At 44.7% G+C, this 22,329-nt stretch overlaps 1 protein-coding gene across 2 annotated transcripts in view; it reads right to left on the bottom strand.

Moving 5' to 3' along the window:
• Window positions 1–22,329, bottom strand: part of SLC22A15 (solute carrier family 22 member 15) — a 161,437-nt gene that overhangs the window by 27,582 nt on the left and 111,526 nt on the right. For both annotated transcript variants that reach the window (XM_085620743.1, XM_085620742.1), the window contains 2 exons: window positions 15,235–15,320; window positions 6,090–6,210 (listed from right to left, as the gene is read on the bottom strand). In XM_085620743.1, the coding sequence (XP_085476869.1) occupies window positions 6,090–6,210; window positions 15,235–15,320 (207 nt within the window). The remainder of the gene's footprint in view (window positions 1–6,089; window positions 6,211–15,234; window positions 15,321–22,329) is intronic.

The following is a 22,329-nucleotide window of genomic DNA, read 5'->3' as shown; positions in this document are numbered from 1 at the left end:
GGAGGAGTCCGGGGAATCTATTTTCCTCACGAAGCAGAGACAAGCACAGCGGGCCAAGCCTCGCTTTGAAGTTAGCCGCCATTTTGAATTGTGTTCCAATAAGACATCGGCCATTTTGATGACCTGTATGAGGAATTCTCAGCTTTTTGACGTGGGGTGAAAGTCATATCAATTGCCACACAATACCAGCGTACTAGATATTAAAAGTGCAGACTTACCAATATACACTGTATTTTTGGATAAAATATCAGGAATAAAGTAACGCTCATTTTCACTCCCTATTCTTGAAACTGAATAGAGTAAATCTGTGATAACATGCAGTGAGACCCTCCACTGAAGTTCTTACAATTGAAAGAAGAACCACTCATACCATGGGAGAGGTGGAAAGAGGAATTTCAAACCTATCTGATGTCAATTCATGGCAACAGAATGCAAGCAAAAAGAAGGAAAATAATCCAGTTACATTTCTTGGGTCTGAGGGACCAGAGATTTTTAGGTCTATCCCTCAAGTTGAAACTGCTGAGAGCGAAGATAATTTAGATGTGTTTGATGAAGCCATGTGAAGAATAGATGCCCGATTCAAGCCCACTATTGGTACTACCCTCAAAAGGTATCATTTCTATATAAGATGACTGAAAGAGAGGGAATCTTTTTATGAGTTTTCAACTGCTTTCAAATGTTTATCTAATACAAGTAATTTTGGAGTCACAACCAATAAATGACACATGATCAGCTTACGGTCAATACAAAGATAAAAGAATCCAGGAGCAGCTACGGATAATGGGGGAAAACACCATGGATAAGGCTATTGCATTTGCAAAGGCCATTTAACAATCCTAGAACTGGGTCAAGGAAGTATATGAAACTCAACTGGGGAAAAAAGTGGAGAGGTGTGTTCCACTAGTGGCAAGCAAGTGAAGAATGAGATGTACAAAAGTGAACATAAGAAAAGTAAAACATACTACTATAGATGTGGAGGTCCAAATCATCTTGGGTCTTTGAAAAAGTGTCCTGCTATAAATACAGAGTGCAACAATTGTAAGAAAAAGGCCCATTTTGCTGAGATGTGTAAGGAGGCAAAGAGACAGATCAATCATCGCATTGCACAAGTGATTGAAGGCTCATCGCACAATGAAGTGCGTATAGAAGGCAATACAATAAAATGGAATAACCCGATGTCAATGGTGTGAGTGAATGAGTGAGGGAACTGACCAACTAATCAATCCACCAATGCGTACCATACAAGTGCTTGGTAGACAGTTGTCAGTAATGGCGGATTCCCGCTCTCCTTTTACAATTATTTCCAAATCATATATTGAAACTAAACTGGAAAAAGAAATACAGCAGCTATTGACTCCTCATGTCAGAGCTGTTACTTTTGACGGACATCAAGTTGATTTTGTGGGACACTTTGTGGCCAATACACTGGTCAAGGGTAGGACTGCTCCATTGAAAATGTGTGTGGCGAAAAAAGGAGGAAATGTTCTAGGCTGGAAAGATTAAAGGAGCTTCAATATCAAACTAGATCTTAATGCTGCAGATCCGGAGCTGGTAGTAAAATAAATCGATGCTAATGAAAGAATAATAAAATGCTTTCTGAATGTTTTTAGTCATTAACTGTGGAAATTACAAAGTTATTAACATGAAATAAAACTTAAGCATGGTGCAGAACCTATCAGACAAAAAATGTGAATATTACCATTTAGTTAAAGGAAGGAATTCCAGGAACTGTTGGATCAAATGTTGACAGATGGCATTATTGAGGAAATATCAACATCAGAATGGACCTCTTTTGTGGTCCTTGCTAAGAAAAGCAACGGTAATCTTAGACTATGCACTGATTTAAGAGCACTCAAGGGAAACATTATTGTGGATAGACATCCACTACCAAAGATAAATTATCTTTCTTTGTTTTTAATTGAGCCACTATATTTTCACCCAGGACCTTTGTAGTGCTTATCATCAAATTGAGTTGTCAAAAAACAGTCAAGACCTTTGACAGCCTTAATTACACCATGTGGCATGTACTAGTTCAAAAGGATACCCTTCGGGCTGGTGTCAGCGCCTTCAGTCTTCCAAAGAGCTATGCGACACATGTTCAGGGACATGGAAAGTCAAGTGAGGTGTTTCTAGGATGATAGCCTGGTGTTTGCCAAAACAGAAAAAGAACATCATTAGGCTCTAAAGGAAGTTTGAAGAAGGCTATCCAAAAATGGTCTTGTTTTATGTGCAGAAAAGTGTACACTATTTGATTCTCAAGTGGATTATTTGGGACACACATTATATCTGCTGATAGAGTAGTTCCCGAGGAGGGTCTCGTGGATGCATAAAGAAAGTACCTGCACCCAACGATAAGGAGACACTAATGTCATTTCTAGGTTTATGTGAATATTATGGAAAATTTGTGAAAGATTTTGCCATGGTCATGGACCCGTTATGAAAATTGTTAAGTAAAGGTTGTGAGTTTGTGTCGGAATCTAAACAGTAAAGTACATCTGAATTCGTAAAGTCACAAAGAGTGAATGCCCTCCAACCATTTGCGGATGGGAATAAATGTGTCACATCTATAGACGCAAGTGCGTACGGGTTAAGTGCTGTTCTGTCACAAACATTTGGTGGTTCTGAATGGGAGGTGACATATGCCTCAAAGACACTAAATGGATGTGAGCATAAATATTCTGTAATTGAATGCGAACTCTTAGCTTGCGTACGGGCCACAAATCGTTTTAGGCACTTTGTTTGGGGGAATCGTTTCACTATCCAAACAGATCATAAACCTCTTAAACCCATTTTATCACCAGGAAGGGGGGGGAAACTCAACGGCACTGATTGCAAGACTTTGCTCAAAGTTACAGGAATACAACTTTGATGTTTGCTTTGTTCCTAGCCACAAAACACAAGCGGCAGATATGTCTAGGTTGCATTGCCAAAAGGAAAGGTTTAAACTGTGTGATGATGTGGACTAGGATGTGGTAGCCAACGTGAATGATGTATGTGGAGAGGATGATTGTGTGAATGACGAGACATGTGGATCAATGAGTATGGTAAGGACAACAAATTGAACCTGGCCAAAAAGTACTTGGTGGAAGGATGGCCTAAGTTTAAAAGCTTGGTTGGTTCCATTCATTCTTTTGTACAGGTGGCACCTGAGTTGTCAACAAATGGGGAATTCTTTTTCCTGGAATGATACGTTTGTTCCCCAGTGAGCATACGTAACCGTCTCTTGAACTTGTGCTGTCAGGGGTATTTAGGGATGCCGGCATTGAAGACTTGAATGCGTGGTTATTACTGGTGGCCTGGAAAGGATGCAGACATCAAACGTATGTTTCGCCAGTGTAAGGTGTTTAAAGTGGATGACAAAAATTGCAAAACCCGAGTACCTCCCATGCAAGCGAGCCTTGGCCTGACTTTGCCTGGAAAAAGGTAGGTTTAGATATAGTAGGTCCCTTCAGATATTTGCTGGGCAACTTAAGATTTGACATTGTACCGACTGATTACCTTTGAGGAAAAAAAAATTCAATTGGTGATTAATTTGTTTCTTCATTATTTCTTTTTAACTTAAGAAGAAAGATGTGCTATATTGAAATCAGCATTAATGTGCTGCAATCCTCATTTACCAGCTCCACTTCCCCTTTTTCCTGTTAGGTTCATACCTCTTCCTTGTCCATTGTATTTCTTCCTGTTCCCTATTGGGACATGTGTGCGGCCTTACAACACGGGGGATGGTAAACATTCATAGTTTGGCAGGTGTAACGGACACATGCTGTCGAGATGTGGGCGTGAGAAGATGTGCATAAAAGTGCTCCTGACTAGTCTCCTCGATTCACGTAATCTTTTCTCTGCACTGTAAGACTGTGGCAATGATTTTTAGCCAAGCTGTATAGCTGTGCAGCATGACTAAAATAATTAAAAGAAAAAGTGCTATGACGGAGCCAGCAGTGATGCTTTTTTTATTTAAAAAAAGAGCAAACGCGGGAGTGGATTGGGGGACGAGGCCTCACAGAGGGAGGGAGGGAGGAAGGGAGGGAGTGACGGATGGATGGAGAGAAGGATGTGGGTGGGGGAGAGGACACTTAAGGGATAATGGGAAGAACACGGACAATAGAGGCTAGGCAGAAGGGGCTGAGGAAGCAAACAGACAACAAAGGGTGGGCGAGAGAGTCTGGGGAAACACACAGACAACAGATCGGTGGGTGGGAGGTAAACTGACAACAGTGAACGGAGGGGCTGGGATGGCAGACTGAAAACAGACGGAGGGTGGCGCTGGGGCAGCAAGCTGACAATGGAGAGCGGGAGTGGACTGGGCAGAAAGCAGACATGAAGGACAGGAGAGCATGGGGCAGTAAACTGATGGTGGGAGGGGCCAAGGAAGCAAGCAGACAATGGAGGGCGGGAGGGGATGGGCAGCAATCTGACAATGGAGGTTGGGCAGGAAGGGATGGGCAGCAATCTGACAATGGAGGGCGGGAAGGGATGGGCAGCAAGTCGACATGAAAGACAGGAGTGTATGAAGCAGTAAACTGACAACAGAGGGCAGGAGGGCTGAGGAAGCAAGATGACAATGGAGGGCAGCTGGGAGGGGATGCAGCAGCAAGCTCACAACGGATGGCAGGCAGGAGGGGATGGGGAAGCAAGCTGATAATAAAGGGCAGGTGGGGATGGGGCAGTAAACTGACAATGTAGGGAAGGAGGTGCTGAGGAAGAAAGCTGACCATGGAAGGCAGAGGGCGAACGGAAGAGTATTGGGAAGCAAGCGTACAATGGAGGGCAGGAGGGAGGCATGAGGAACAAGCTCACAATGGAGGTCAGACAGAAGGGATGTGGCAGCAAGGTAACTCTGAGGGTGGTGGAAGGGGCTGGGTCGGGAAGCTGACAACAGAGGGTGGGCAGGAGCAGATGGAGAAGCATAATGACAATGGAGGGCAGGAGAGGATGGAACACACACAAGACAACAGAGGGTGGGTGGGAGGGGATGGGAAATCAAAAGGAGAATGAAGGGTGAGCGGGCGGTGCTGGGAGAGCAAATGGATCAAAGGGTGGTGAAGAAGCAAGAACAGAAACTGAGGGAGGAAGAGAAAGAACATGGAGTTGGAAAACACATGCAATCTTGTACAGTGCTCAAACAAAAAGCAATAAAAGAGTGCTCAAAAAATTAGCAGCGGATGGACACAAGTAATGCATCCATGCTCCAGGGGTGGAGCAAACACAAGAAGAAGGAAGAAAGCCTACAGAAGCTGACAAATAAGAAGCGAGGAAATGAGAGTGGCAATGAAGTCAACCAATGGTAAGCAATGGGTGGTCCCATGAAGTCAACCGATGGTAAGCAATGGGTGGCCCCATGAAGTCAACCAATGGTAAGCAATGAGTGGTCCCATGAAGTCAACAAATGGTAAGCAATGAGTGGCCTCATGATGTCAGACAACAATAAGCAATGGGTGGCCGCATGAAGTGAACAAATGGTAAGCAAATGAGAGTGGCAATGAAGTCAACCAATGGTAAGCAATGGGTGGTGCCAAGAAGTCAACCAATAGTAAGCAATAGGCGGGCTCCAAGTCCACTGTAAGCTAAGAAAATGTCTTGCATCAGACTGCGCCTGCGCTCTTTTGTGCTAGAAATAAAAATTCAGTTTGACTAGGGCTTTCTACATGTAGTAACAGCAGAGAAATGCAGAGGTGAAGAGCATCGAATGATACGAAATAAGTATTTTTTTTCTGGCAGGTGAACCATTCACATCCCTTTGACTACACATATGCAAAGCCTCTTCCACTTGAAGACTGAACACTCCTTTGTGGATGACCTCTGCCTGCCCTTTCAGATCGACTTGATGTTGATGCCTTTGCGACAGGTCCTGTGGTGCCAGGCTAACAAACTCCTGAACGTTACATTAGGCTGAAACCCCATGCCCTGCAGTCAGACACTAGATCCAGTCTGCACTGGCGCATTCAGTGCCTTCGGTGTGATAACCTGCTAGGTGTATCAGAAGACCCTTCAATGGAAGCTTTCACTTTCTGTCCATCCAGCAGGGTGGAGGCTGAAGAAGAACAGCCACCTCTGGTTTACCAACAATGCAGAAGCCGTACTTCTCTTACCTGATGACCGTGGGGTACAGCTCCGATGTGTAGATGTAAACTATGTTAAAAGCAGCGCTGATGGTCAGCTTTCCCACCAAGGACAGGGATCGACTGTTCACAATAGAAAAGAAACCGGTGTCTGTTGGAGAAAGAGGGAGAAACCTTCAACGCCAGGGTCAGCAGACCATGATCATCAGAGACGATCGACAACTCCTCCCGTCTCCCATGTAATGAGCGGCTGCAGCCAAATTTGTAACACACTCAAGGAAAGATACAAAAACATAGCCATATTACTGTCGAACCTAAATGAGTTTACATGGAGAGCCTTGTGGGAGTTACCCCCCCCCCCTCCCCCTAATAGGATCATGCCTTTCCTATTTAATATAATAGAAACGCTATCATTCTGTGTTTTGGCATGGGTGAGAAACAATGCAATAAAGTCATCTTTGGTATCAAAGGACTTGCTTACTCACCAGATTTCTACTTCAGGCAGTCCTGGTTAAAAAAACTTAACATAAAGTTGTAAAAAATACAACACACACTCAGTTGTATCCTATATTCCCTTTCTTTGGGTTCTCAGTATCACCAAAACCTATTGACACATTGGAACTAGATCATAGCCTTCGAACACTTTCAGACTAGTAGGTAGTGCCTTTTACACGACTACTAGTTTAATGCAGCAAACCACATTTTGTTCTCTTCCAGACTATACACTCCATGCCCTTTACGCTCTGACATTCAGCTGCTCTCACTTATGCCCGTGGCTACATGTTCTCCAGATATATAAAAACACAGACTAAAAATGCAATGAAACCAGTAGGTAACACTACCCACACAACTATCTGCTTGCGTCACTCAGTGCCTCGATGCTCAATACATGAGTTCTTTAACCACCGCCTCTTTTTAGTCTTTCTTCCAATGTGGCATGAGAGGAGATACACTGCATAGGAGGCACCGGAACCGTATACAACAGGCATGAGCCTTCTCTCTAGGTTATATAGACCTCCGGAGCATGAACCACCTTTACGCAAACACATGATACCAGGGGTCTCCAACCGTCTCAGTAATAATGTTCATTGAAACTCATTTTGAGCTACTAATATTAGTGTCATAATATTCACCACGTGAGACAAGAGAACACTAGTGCACACCCTCTGCACGTTTACAAGCAGGAATCACACCACTGCAGCAAGCAGGGCAGAAATGAAAAAAAGACTGCCAGTTTGAAACGCCATCCATGATCAATACATAACAGCCACAGCTGCAATGGCCCTGACGCTAAGGTAGTAATGTTCATTCTAAGTCTCCCCCATGCCACAGACTCATCACTTGAATATCAGCTTCAAATATACTATGGAAATGCAACCGATTTTCCCAAGCATCAGCTTATGTGTTTTAAACATACACATGATTTAATCTTGAATACATACTTTACAATTTTGTAATACATATATTGATTCAGCCAAGCAAAAACTTCAAATATATTAGTCTGGACTGTACACAGGCGAGCTACTAAAAGGTAGCTGGAAAAATACTAGTAGCTCAAGAGCTACTCGTCGGAGAAGCCTGCATTATACCCTATCCTCGGAGCGCTTGTAGTGTGCGTGTGTGTGTATATATATATATATATATATATATATATATATATATATATATACACATATATACACATATACACATACACACAATTCAGGTACAATACTATAAAAAATGATCTTCTAAATATTTGTTACAGATAGATAGAGAATGTTCAAAAGACAGACAAATAGAGAGGCTTGCAAAACAGTTAGAAGGCTCACAAAGACACATGTAGGATTGTAGAAAGATAGCGATGGATGCAGAGATAGATAGATAGACAGACAGACAGACAGACAGATAGATGCATTAGAACTAAGCATTAGCAAAGGCAAGAGACTGGCGGGGAACATTAAATTGATTGGCTTTTTTTTAGTTCGGTGTTGGTTTAAGCTTTTGATTTAACAAAAATTATGGGTATAACATAGTTACTTATAGGAGTTTTCACCCAGACTTCATTTATAAGTCTGTTGCAGTGTCATTCACACTTCTCTTCCACCCAGAGCCCACATCAGCTGTTGTCTTAACTTCACTTTGATTTACAACATGCTTCCCTTTCACAAGGAGCACATCCACGCCAGTGCTTAATTTGTATAAAGAATAAGTGCCAGGGATTCCTATCAGGAGGCCGCTGCAGCTTGCACCACCCTTTGCCCCTGACCACAGCCAGTGAGAGTACCAACACAACTTCTGACCATCACACTCTTAGAAGTGTGCCAATTCAGAACATTCCAGCCTCACAAAGCTGAAGTAATACCTTGGGATGCAGGTAGTAGTCAGTTTTAATGTATATTGTATTAATAAACTATTGTTGTACTCATGTATATATTACACTGTTACACAAACAACGCCACCTCCTGGCAGACTGTCATAAGTGCACTTTTACACAATTAAGTGCCGGTGTCGAGCACAGGAAACCACTGGCTCAAATTAAGCACTGATCAACGCAAAAAGTCGTTCTCCTTAGTGCCAGGGGCTACTATGGTAAGATGTGCCTTTTTGGACCAAACAATATTTTTTTCTTTAACTGAATGTTTTTTAGATTGATGGAGATGATGGACGGAGCACTGAAACTTTTCAGACACTCACCCCCAGTCACAGATCTGGGTTGAATCCATCATTATTCTTTAGCTCACTTCGCCACCTCAGTTCAGACCCAGCTATATGCAAATCAGTCTTGACCCTGTGCCTCATGGGAACAGTCCAGCCTGAACTGCCAAGCCAGGTCTTCCCTGAACCGGAAACAAGCATCCTGGGACTGGTTTCTGGGTAACACCCTTCATCAGCCAGGCTAGCTTGAATCCAGTGGCAAAGTGAGCATGAGACCCACGTCTGGGCATACCCTGACAACTTAGGGCGAACAAAGCAAACACAAGCAGATGATGGACGGAGCGCTGAAACGTTTCAGACACTCGATATTTTTTCTTTAACTGAATGGTTTTTAAATTGATGAGGGCCTGGCAGCATCCCCAACAGCAACGTCTTGCAAAACCCATGACAGAATAAAACAAGAATTGCCAGAGTCAAAAGACTGGCGGCCAATTCCTTGACCTCCTGGTTATGCCATTGCTTGTTCCAAATAGGGATTATCACCACCCCTGCCCAAGAGGAGGATAAATCAGTCCCTGTCAGAATGGCATTTGAGATTACATTAATATGGGTGCACCAGAATAAACCAGCTAGTGTTTTACGAGGGCTTGGCACCTGGTTTGGGATCATCGCTTTTGTAGCTTGTAACGTCTCGTCAAGTTACTGTCAGAGGTCCTACTTCATGGGAAAGGACCATAGCCTCAACCTGCCTATCATCGTCACATTAGTCCTTTTTAGAGCAATATAGATTAGTAAAGCGCTCTATCCACTGTTGTAAGACTGCGACGACTCGCGCGGGCCACTATGTGCCAGAACAGCCTAGTGACCCCTTTATTCGCCGCTTCAGTGAGACCCGCCTAGTTATGATCATCCCACACACTTTCAAGTTGGAAAAGTACTCTCTCTCTATATCTAGCTTGTCTTATACTATCCCTGTTCTTCATCCTAATTGCAGCTACTAGATTTTCCTTGCACCCTCACATTCCTTATTGTTCCATGTTTGCATCTTCGGGCTAGGGCGCACAGATTTAGTTTCCCGAGTTAAATAGTTTTCCAGTGATTTAAACAGCTGGTCATGTGGACACACCACACTGCTAGATTATTCAGAGATGACAGACATTCAAAACCGCGATTCTGATCCAAAAGTCCTACCAAAGAGAACAGAGTTGTGTTCTCAGTCCAATACGGGGCGTTATGGTCACTACGGTTACGCTCAATGATTGCCATATTACCCAGATCTTCCAGCTAGCACGATTAGGTCTGTTGTAAGAATATCACCTCCAGCAATCGGATCGCATGCAACCGTTGCATGCACTGAGCCCTAAAGATATAGCTAGGGTGTCCAGCTGTATGGCAGATAGTGTCCAGCGTGTAATGGGGGTTATCCAAAGGTCAGAGACAGTCCCCCACAATTTGTCTACGAAACCAATTACAGAAAAACCTAGTATAAGAGGGACTCAATCTGGGCAAGAATCAATTCTAGTTGGCGTAATGTTTCAGTGTCACTCTTTCCTCTTGCTTAGTGGCTGTACACATTATTTTACACTGCTGTCTTGAATTTGATGATAAATTAATGCCTCAGATATCACACAAGTTAGTCTTTAAGATTTAAATCTTACAATTCAAAGCAATTTTAACCCATATGGAGAGACCCCCATCTGTTCCCCGAGGGATGTCCCACCTCTTTGATGAAAGCCTCTTCACTATAGTTCATATACCCTGCCCAGAATTGTGGAATTGTGCACCACATCTCTTGAAAGACGCATACATCGTATTTATTTATAAAGATACCCAAACAGGATCGGATAGCTTAGAGTGTAGCCCAACAATATTCCCGGATATAATATTCAGGCAATTAGAATCATTGGTCGTCCAACTGGGAGCGTTTGCTGCTCCACCAAATGCAAACGTTTTGCATCATTGGCCACTTGGGCATAGTCTGGCTGATTTGCAACATCCACAGCTGTATCGGGGAAATAGCTGGTAGGTTTCTCGCTGAAGATATTCAAACTGTCCCCTAAGCAACAGGGCTCAGGGGACCCTGTCTATAGTAGAGTGTTCTACAGACAGGGTCCACAAACCCCGGACAGCTGGCCACTACTATGAATGGGTCCAACAGCCACTGTGATCATACCCCCTCTGCCAGGGGGAGTGTTCTTTAAACTGGACCGTGGAGCTCCCTGGCGTGGGTGTTCAGAGATATAACCCCACGAATCCACCCACTAGATCCCCGTCAGACTACAGCAAACTCTGTACAATCAGATTTACTTCCTTCAAGGGAAGGACGTTTCACACTTAAAGTATCAGAGCGAATTATGGAATGGCACTGCCGTATGCTCCAAATCCAATGAATGGATTCATTGATTAAGCAGCTCTTATCTTCCCTCATCAATTGAGAGGATGTGGTGGCGTTGATCAAAACCACCAACCTGCCCTTTGGATTAGAATTAAGCACAAACCCCTTTATGCTTATTATTCACAGAGTCATTCCTTTCTGGAGACTGCAGAGATAATATTGCTGTCACTGTTGGTAAAGCTGAAGGCATCCAGTGATCTGAATTATGTATTTTGTTTTTACTTTGTTACCGGTGTGAATTTTTTCACTGCCAATATTAATTGAACGTCATCAGTGTTGTCCGCGTGTCGAGGTGCTCAATAATGTTAAATGTATCACAGAAAGCCCACGGAGACATCTCATCGATGACAATCTTCGACAAGTGCAGTTAGTGCAGGACCTTCACATGCATGTGGTCATAAACCTTGCACATGACTTATGTTATTATTATTTTACAATATTGAAAAGTACAAAATGCCGTACACACCTGTTCGGAGGTCTTCTCATTCGCTGCAGAACAATAAACTTAAAGTCTATGAAACGGGGTAACCTTGTAAGTATCTTTAACATGATTAAAATCAGAACATTAACATACTAGCTCATTAAGTGGAGTCATCCCATCTACCTAGAGACAGAATGCATCAAAACTTCTCCCTACACTTTGAAAAACTCCAAAAATCCCCCCATAAGAAGGATAGAGGTTAATAAAAAAAGAAAAGTAAAGCTATGGTAGTAAGACTTTGTTAACTCTGCACCAAGTAAATAATGGAAAGGAACATGCTTAGAAAACGACTCTGGAACCACCTCTTTTCACATGCTCCTCTTCATCAGTTTGTCAGTACTTTTTGGTCATTACTGATTCAAGTCACTTCTCAAAGAAACTCTTCTTTCTCAACCACATATGTCTTGCCCTCAGCACTCCCTCTCAAAATAAACAGCATATTTCAAAGGGACCGTAGCACTTCCGTACTTCGCTTATGGTCCCTCAACGCACCCTCAAGTACCAGAGTTGAACAGAAGGACACTTGAGATTACAAAGAAGGATATATTTGAGGTACCCAAGAAATGCTTCAGACTAAGGAGACATTTAAGTTTCATATGGTAAAGTAAATTACCCAAAAAGTCAATGGCATTTGGTATTGGTTCCGCACAACTAAGGACTCCATTGCGGTGAGTGGAGAGGTGGGATGGGAGTAGTGAGGATAAAACTACAACTACCTGATGATTCTTTTTATTCGTGCCTCCAGTGAGTAGGATCAAAAGGAACTGCAGGGGAATAAATTAATCCTGCCAGGAGGCCAACATGTTTCAGCCCTAATTCAGGGGCGGTCACCCAGTTCCTTTTATTCACAATTAACCACTAATCCCCAGCTTTAAGAGAGTCTTTATGGGCACTTTTCATTATGGAAATGATTCAGAAGGTGCACCTCTTCTTGAAGTAAGAACTCCCTCAAAACATTCAGTGTACAAAATGGGACAAACCAGTGGATACATAATTAAATAGTTGACAATACCACCAAATTAAATTGGTCATACAGATTGCAACAACATCTCCAGGACACGTATGATCAACAGATATTCTAGGTACGAGCATGTGAAGTAACAAGTATTTGCAATGCAATAGGTCTTGCATTGATGCAAGTTTGAGCTATTGACATTGTAAATAACAATGCCTTTTATTTAGGCTTTTAAAAAGAAAACAAAAATAAATGGCATTATTATTTGCAAATGTCAATAGTTCAAACTCGCGTCAATGCGAGAACTATGGCATTGAAATTGCTTGTTAACTTCTAGTCTTCAAGCCGGAAGTCAGGCGCCCATGCCCGGGACGTGGGCGGGGCCTGCTCCGGCAAAAACAGAAACCTGTCGTGCCGTGCTAACGCGGGGCTCCCATGTTGAAGGGAGAGCCCCGCGGTGGCGGCCGGAGTGAAGAGAAGCCCCGGGTCCCAGGAGGGGGCCCGGGTGAAGAATGCGGCGGCCGAGGATGACCACAGCAGCGCGGGGCTCCCAGGAGTGCAGGGAAGCCCCGCAACAGAAGTGCTGCAGCCGTGAGGAGGAGCCCCCCCCAAGAAGAGCAGCCCGGTGAGTAAAGAAGGGCTGGGGGGGCTCCGTGTGGACTATTGTTGCTCAGAATTACACTTTACGCCAACAATAGCCCACACGGAGCCTCCAACGGGGCTGGCATGTTATCGGAAGTGGGACAGGAGATGTGCACATTGCGTGTGTGCCCGTGCGTGTTCACGTGCGCGTACACCGGCTCAAATCCACCAAAAGCCTTGCGCATGCCCATCTCCTGTCCCACTTCCGAGGCAAGTCAGCAACAATAGATCTCGCTGCGGACAGCAGCGCTTCGCGCTGCGTTCGCAGGCGAGACCTAAAAAGCTGTCTCTAGCGGTAAGCTGCCCTTTATGATACTCATTTTAACCTCCGGCGTAAATATGTATGTGAGGCGGGGAAGACTCACTGGAAATAGAAATCAGCAGGATCCCAAGTAGACAAACACGGTAGGGAAGAATTAAAATCTGAAGGTTTCCGAAGGTCGATGACCCATGGTTACATTGACTTCATTAGCGAACCTTGCTGCACAACTGCTTTAAAACAGTTTGAGGTCTCGGTCCTTGAAGGTGCTAGGACCATTTGCTTTTTGTATTTTCTTTTCTTTTAGCTGCCCTGCTTTTCCTACCAGTAAATAATAACCTACTATTTTTTTTAATTGATAGGTGAGGAACTAGAATCTATTGAGTGAATGTCTGAAGCTGTGCAGAGTCCCAAACCACTGACACCGGCTGAAGCTCTGTTTGCTTTGTCCTCCTACCCCTGAAATGCCGAGTACACAAAGGAAGTTACTTAATTATCTAAATGGAGTGATTTTCCCTAAGGTCCCGGGACACCTGGAGTAAATGGCCATTCTCGCAATGGATCGCACGCAACAGTGGAAGCTGCTGGACAATAAGAAGAATCACACATTGTCAGCACCATAAATCGTCTCTGGGTAGGTATGACGAAGGACTATGCAGTGACGTGTGTTTGAGTCTGTACATTTTTCTTACACATGATCATGAACTTGGAAGATTTGAAATACTTTCCTGCTAGAAGGAATATTCATATTAGATCAAAAATCTAAGTTGCATCGTTTACACACCAATAGAAATCCCAGAAACTATTATTCAAACAGCTGCGGCTCTTCAGCAACGGTGGATGAGCGTCGCCCACTGACTCAGAGGCAGCAGGTGAAAAATAAAACAATATTTTACTATTGTTTTGTGTTTCACCTGCTGGCTCAGCCAGAGTGTGCAGGGAGGGGTGGGGGCGAGGCCAGGGGAGGGGGAGGAGGGGGAGGGGGAGGACTGGCTCCTGCACTCTAAGTAGGCATGTGTGTTTGTCCGGCCGTCTCAGTCCGCCCAAACTCACATGCGCACTTTGGTTTCTCCAATTCGGCTGTATTGAACAGCCGGGCTGGAGAAACAGCACAGACTCTCTGTCCTGAGCGTAGAGTCAGAGCGGCCCGCTGAGGCCAATCCTCACGCTGCTCTCATGCTGGAGAGCAGCATGGGGATCGCACCGGGAGTCTCTGATGCTCGCCCATGGGCTGCTGGAACCCAGGAAGCATCAGAGAACGGAGGCGCGAGGTGGCAGAAGCAGCTTCAGGTAAGTTTTTTATATCATTTATTTTTTAAAACACGTTTTTCCCCCGACCCCCGCATCCCCCCCTCCTGCGCTCCCCCATCCCCCTCTCTCACTTCCTCCTGCACTCTATCAACCCGCCCCACCACTGTTGACATGCGTTGGCCGCTACTGTATTCAAAAACATTTGTGTATGTGGTTTTGCTAATGTCAAAACTGGTATTCTGCTAAATATCTCAACACTGTCCCTATTTCACTAGGCCGGCCCTTGCTCTTATTTTCTGCTTGTGAAACTGGATGGTGATTGGTACAAAGGAGGATGTCACTTAAGTGAGCCTCCTTTCAATAAGACCAGCCAAGAACCAGCCACGTCCCCGTTTATATAAAACACACAAACTGTACAGAAACATAGAGGAAAATTCTCCATCAAATACACTTTTTAGCGGGAATAGTACATTTCTTAGCAGGTTATCAGTGGACGGAATGTGTGATCTTTATGTCCTAGGATGGCTACAGATTACTTATAAAACCATGAAGTACCTCTCTTTTCTGGAAGGGCCATAACGATGAGACAGGCCACGCCTCCTACGCACAGGAATCCTGCCAAGGTGCGCCTACGCCCAAACCTGCCAGAGAAAACCGGTAACAAGTTAGTTAATTCAACATCTATACCAAACTACCTGAACCTACCCGTGAACGCTTAAATGATGGTTCAGAATGAAACACTGGTGTTACATGGAGCCAAAGGAGCTCTGGCCGTACACCAGAATGCTGCACAGTGGCTTGACAAGAGTCTCATTGAAAACATAGAGGAGGAAATGCTATCTATGAATCTGCGGATAGATGGTCGGTGGCCTGAGCATACAGCATCGCGATACAGCACTTTAAAGGCAGCGAGCTACACCAGAGTCAGAGAGCAGTGCCAGCTTGCCTCAGCATAGTGTGGTGAGACAGATGGAGGAAAACCTTCAATTAAGATGCACGCGTGGTCACTTAGCTGGGAGAACTTTTTATGATTTTAATGAAGCATCATATTTCACTAAAGGTTATTTACCTGTAATCTCAGCTCTCGGTCCTAGGTCTCCCCTTTTTAAAACAAAACCATAAATGAAAATGCTTCAAGACACTGAGTGCTGGTCCTCATGACAGCAACACCAACTGGTTTGCCCTTGTGGAATGGGCCTTAGTGTCACCGGAAGAGGCCTGTTCACCTTCTGGCAGCTTGTAGATACACAGGTACTATGCACCTGTCCAGGTCTGCTTCATCGACACTTGTTCGCACCACCCCAGATTTGACAAACAATCTTTATGCTGGCTAAGTAGAATTTCACAGCTCTTTTGACATCTAATGTATGACAAGGCTTTTCTGCCAGAGTGGAAATGTCCAGAAAACAACAAGGAAAGAAAAGGTTTCGAGTGAGGTGAAATTCTGAGATAACTTTGAGTGGGGAAGCAGTTTGATCGCAAGGACACCGTACTGTGGTAGAACACCACAAAGTACATTGATCCACAGAGCTTGAAGCTGGATCACCATTCTAATCGAAGGAATAGCCACACGGAAACCTCCCTTCCATGGCAGACACCGAGTTAGATTTGTGCATGTGTGCAAACAGAGGACGCATGAATTCTGAAAGGACAGGGTTTAATTACCATGGACAAGAAGGCCTTCTAATCAGGGGAAAGACTCAGCTTGAAGACTTCAAGGCAATCTTTACTCACCAGAACTGTGATGGAAATTTCATAAAAGTAATGATGACAGTGAAATACATTTTAACTGAAGAAAACTAAAGATTTAGCTAAAAAAAAAAGAAAACATAGCAGTACAATTTCTTCCTGGCTTGTTCTCTGGTCCATTTGTTTCTGGGGGCAACAGATGCAGAATCTCTTCCATTTGAAGGTATCAGGAGACCGTGTGGAAGGGTGGAAAGACATGTGGACACACTCATGATGTTCCTTCAGTTATCTGGAAGTTCAGGTGGCCATAGTGCAGATACGCAGGAGTGAAGAGGTCAAGTTCAATGTTGACCGGATAAGGTGGAGTATCTTGCCCAACATCCTGGTGAGCAGGTATGGCCTCTGCGAAAGCCTCCTGTGTGTCTGTAGCGACAGATGAAGTAGGTCAGACCCGGAGCAAGCAGAATTGTTATGCTACAATCCTCATTTTGGCACTTACCCTTGGAGGGGGAGGAAAGTCACAGAAGTATTACAGGTCCAAAATTCAGCTACCACTCCAATGACTCGTCAACTTTACGCTCTTCTGTGACCCTGTGCAGCACTTTGCTGCCTTTTGCAAATGTTTGCGCTACAGAAATGGCGCATAAATATGATGCTGGAGGACATCCCAATCTCCCAAGAAAGAGGCCAAAAAGCCCACCCCCCCACCCATACCCCCAAAGAGAAGAAGGTGGACCACTCTGATGACAAAGATGAAAGTAAGGAGTCCTCTGTAGGCCTCCAAAAACCTGGCCAGGAGGAAGGGCCCCGAGACACCTCACAAAAACACTGGGTACCAGAGTAAGAACTGGGACCCCAAGAAGGATTGGTGCCTCAACTGTTACAAGACACCTGGCCAAGGACACTTCCTGTCCTATAACAAACCCACTAGTGCACCTCTAGGGGTTGCTAGTGTGGCTTTTGAGGATAACTCCTGAGATGTGGAAGTCCTCCTAGCCTTTTACTGGGAAGTGGGCCCAGAAGGTGACTTGGAGATTCCAGAAGGGAGTAGACACTTCTACCACCTACTGGTGAATGGAATCCCAGCCACTACCCTAAGAGATACCTGTGCCAGTCACACTGTTGTGCATGACCGGCTAGTACTCTCAAACCAGTATATCCCAGGTGACAAGAGGAGAGTAAGGGCTGACCCAGGAAAGGTCACTGTTAAGCCGGTGGCTCTAGTACTCCTAGAAATAGCTTTACATAGTTCATGGACTACAGACGATACAAAGTGAGTACCTATGTCACTCCCTATGTACAGAGAGATATCAAAAGCCAAATTAAATTCTTCAATCGTTTCTGGGTTACAGTGATAGTATCCTCTCGAGCACACAAGTAGGCACCAGTAAACCAGCCGCTTTGAACCTGTCGGTCATGGTGGGGTTATTCAAGTTGTGGGTAACCTCTTTGGGTAAGCTGGGGGTTGCCTTGGCCAAGATAGATTTAGCAGAGATAGACACAATACCAAAAAGAATGGTCAAGGAAACTAAAGAGGCAGACAAATGGTACTGTAAGTTGAGTACTCACATTGTAGTGATAGGTTAGCTCTCCAAAGGGAATGACCTGGACAGGAGGATGAAGGGCAGTGTAGGCCCTGCAACAATCCAACCTGCAACTCTTGCTCGCCTGACAGACTAGGAAGAATCTCCCAGATTGTGGCTGAGCGTCCTGGCCTGTTGCCTGGGGGTGGGATTGTGTAGGAAGCTGGGTAATTGTTGCAGTAAACCCCATCTTTCTGCCTGGTATTTGATGCACCTTTGACTGAAGTGTACAGGGTTCCTGCTAACCACGTCCCCAGTACCAGTGTTCTTACCCTCAATTGTTTACTCAATTGGCAATACCATTAGCTTCCACTGTAAGCCCATAGTAAATGGTAACCCCGGTACCTAGGGCCTAGGGAGCCAAAGGAGTGTCTTTAAGGGCAACAGTCCAAATTGTGCCACCCTAACGACCCCTAACCAAGCTTATGCAGGACTACCATTGCAGACTGCGTGTCTTGGTGGAAACAAAAGTGAAAACATGGCATGTCACAAATTCATGTGTGCCATGTCTGTAACCACTTCATGAACTACTTGAAAGTCACCCTTAAAGCAGGCCTGAAGACCCTAAAGCAGGGTGCTTGGTATTACATGTGAAGGCATACCGGTATTAGCAGGTATGCCCCATAGCTGCCCAGTTCCATTATTGCCTGTGCAAGTGACCGGGAAGCCATTTTTAAACCATGTACTGGACACTGGTGAAAACATGTCCCCCATCTACATGATGCCTTCACTGAGGATAGGGCTATTTGGCATCAAACATCTCGTTTTGATAAATGCACACTGATTCCAGTGTTGGATTTACCAATACATGCACCCAGAGGGCACCTTAGAGGTGCCCCCTGAAGACCTACCTGCCTCTGGTGTTCTTGAAGACTGGTTTCTGCCAGCCTGCCACCCGAGACGTTGTTCTGACCTCATAGGGTGACAGCCTTTGCTCTCTGGAGGCCTAGAACAAAAGGCTTTCTGGGAAGAGGGTGTTTAACCCCCTTCACATGATGACCTGCTGATTACCCTTATTTGGGGGCAAGCTTCAAAGAGCTGCCGCCCTTGGAATGCGAATCGGAGCTCACTCACAGGAGAGGAAACTGCCATTTTTTGCCCAGGACACCCTAGGCTCTTGGGCAGGCGGAAAAATTAGTCAGTCGGGTAGACATGCCACCCCCAGGCTAGTGCCACTCTTAAGGTGGGCTAGAACGGAGGTGAACACAATTTTTCAGAAGTAGTCATCTTTGTGATGGCATATTAGGAATTCTGGGACAGGGTTTTGCCCACTTCCCACGGGAAGTGGGCATATGAGGGGTCTTGGACTGCAAGGGTTAGTAGCTACTACCCTAGACTCCCCTAACACCCCAAAATGCAGTATTTAGAGGAGTCCCCGGCACTAGGGAAACAGATCCTGATTACTTAAGAAGAGGGATGACAGGGAAGAGCCGCAAAAGCCGAGAAGAGAGACTATGCAGCTAACCTGGTACCAACCCTGCCAGTGTGTCCGCATCCCTCATCGAAAATAGCGTCAACGTCGACTCGTCCTGCAGCTGTGACTCCAGAAACCTGGGAGGACGGCCTGCCTTTGAAAAAGACTCAAGACCTCCCATGAACAGGAGACCTGTTCAGCAGAAACTCCAAGACGACGACACTTGAGGCATCTACTGCACCTGTGCCTTCAGTTCGAGTTAAAGTGGGCCAATGGTGCCGACAAGGTTCCCCAGCCCTCCAGAGCTTGTGTCCATCGTGGTTTCACCCCTCCTGGACTCCCAGACGATGCCTCCAGCCTCTGCACGCAGCCCCCCTCAACTGCTCCGGTAAAAATAAAAATGAAGCCTAAGGACACCGCTGCATCAGCCGCCCCTGGAGAAGAGGGCCAAAGGTCCATGAGCATCTCAAGGCCCGAGTCTACTTGCTGGCTCAGCCCGAGTGACCTCCTGACCAAACCCTGCAGCCTCTTTTTGCAGTGACCGATCTCCAAAGAAACCTATTGGGTTCCCAAGGCTGTTTTGCACCCTGCACCCAGCGCGCCCTCGTGCCGCTTGTGGTGACCTGTTGGTGCTATCTTGGACCTTGCCCAACCCTCACCTCAACCCCTGGAGATTGGCCGTGTAAGTCGCTGTATTGTACATGTTTGCAGAGCTTGTTCTTCCTTCCACAGGATAACATTGCAGAACTCCGAAATTGCAGTGTCCACTCTTTTATTTTGAAAAAAAACTTACTTATCTGAACGATTTTTCTTCTAAAACCTAAACCTATATAAAGATACTTGCTATTTTTATAAATTGGTGCGGCTCTCCTTCTTGAGTAGTTTGTCATTTATTAATCATTGTGTGTATTTTGAAATGTATTATGTGTTAAGCCTAAGGCTGCCTCGCTACACTACCCCCTTATAGAGCACATTGCGATTGCATAGCAAGCCCCGTCCACTCAGAAGGGAACCATTGGACTCTTTACACGGTTTATCGTGCATAAACACCGCTACACTGCTTCTCTGCTACGGCACACAGACGTGCTCCTGTTGTTGCTACCCAGCTGTACAGTCCTCGTCATGATGGCGCAGATCATGGCTCCGCCCTCCGCCCCTGTATCCTCTTTGGGCTTCATCAGTCGTCTTTGCTGCAATCCCCATGGTTGGCTCATAGTCTGGCTGTGGCAGGAAGCGCCGGGCGGCAGACAAGAAGAAATCACCAGGACTGAGGCGGGCGCTCACTTCTGAATCCACTTTATCAAGACAATATTTCCTGCCATTCCTGAACAGTACCAAGCAGAACCTCAAGCCCAGGTGGAGTTGGGTCCACTTACCCACTGGCTCCATGGGAACAATGCCTGTGGTTCCTTTCCGTTTTTATTACGATGAAAAATGCCTTGAAACGCATACGCGTGGGCGCTTCCCGACGGAGTGTGGCAACGCACCCACCCACTCATACTATTGACAAGGTGGCAGGCTTTGAAAGTTACAGGATTTGGTCACAGTTGAAGGATATTTTGGGAATCTGGAGAATGAAGATTTTATCAATTCTATCGTCCATCTTTATGGTCTTTATACTGATATAAATCAGTGTCTGGGGCTGTGATGCCTCCATCAACCTGCATTGCTCCTGTCATGGGCACCTCTCCATCAGACCCACTGAAAACAACTGCCGGCAATGAAATGGTCTGGAAATCCGACTATGGTTCCGTAGAACGTCATTAAGCTAAAATGAATTTGGAAGGGAATCCTTTAATGAGTACTGATGTGTCCTTGCTTGCACGAGTAAATAGCGTAATAAGAAGAGGTGCTAATACAAATTACTGCCTTAGCCTAACTGTTGCAGACATGATTTCTTGCACATGGCAACCACAGCTAAACAGATGTGCCAGTCTGACGATTTAGAGTCTCTCTTTCATATCTTGGCTCTCGAGATGAGAAAGTGTAGATATGTTTGCTCAGCTTAAAGAGTTTACACTCCAACAACAACTGAAGATAGTCTCCCTTCTTTCGCATGATCTCAGCCTGTACGACACCTTTGTTTTCGTGAAACCACGTAGTGAAAGCCAGTTTGTACAATACTAAATACTTGTGTCTTGCCTTTTCCTATAAGTGCTCATTTTACACTACTGCGGGAAGGAGGGAACTACTTGCTGGTAGATTCTATGACTCTCAAATGTATTTTCTTTTTATCATAAATATTATAGACTTCAATTAGCATGAGTTTAGTTTCTTTCACAGATTTCCTTTTTTGTTGCTGCGCCCTGAATAGATTTGGTTAAATTTCTCCCTAAAATGCCACATTTTACATCTAATGCCTGATAATGACATTTATTTAGTTTTAAACGACCAATATGTTCATTTCATTATTAAGTACTAGGTGTTTTTTTTCTTTTATCTGGATATTGCAAGATGGAGCTATGGGTGTACAGGAATATGACTTATTTAATCATTAATTAATTTTAATTTAAATATTATATTGATGCAATTATGGTATTCATTATTAGGTTTTCGAAAAGGAGGATTAGGGGTTTTTGGGACTTATGTGGCACTCTTTAGTAGTAAATACCATGTAAGATTTGGTTTGATGAACAAAGGAGGATTCCTAGTATTTTATAAGATGATATTTTTATTTCATTTTTTGGGACCAGATGTATGAAAGTATTTTGCATTTGCAAACGGTGCGAACAGCAACATTCGTCCGTTGACGAATGCAAAATGGCCTTTCCTTATGTATGAAAGGCTTTGCATTCGCAACTTAGGTAATCAAAAGTTTTAGCAATTACCTAAATTGTGAATGCAAATAGGGAATCGCAATTTTTGAATCGCTAATGCACATGTAAGAAGCCTTTCCAAAATGCGAACTGTGCATTTAGGGAACTCTAATTAACATCAACTTCAAGTTGATGGTAACCGTGTGCG

This window comes from Triturus cristatus, chromosome 8 (genome assembly GCF_964204655.1).
Source record: "Triturus cristatus chromosome 8, aTriCri1.1, whole genome shotgun sequence".
Classification (NCBI taxonomy): domain Eukaryota; kingdom Metazoa; phylum Chordata; class Amphibia; order Caudata; family Salamandridae; genus Triturus; species Triturus cristatus.
Note: the sequence above shows the minus strand (reverse complement) of the source record. Positions and strands in the feature narration are given on the sequence as shown.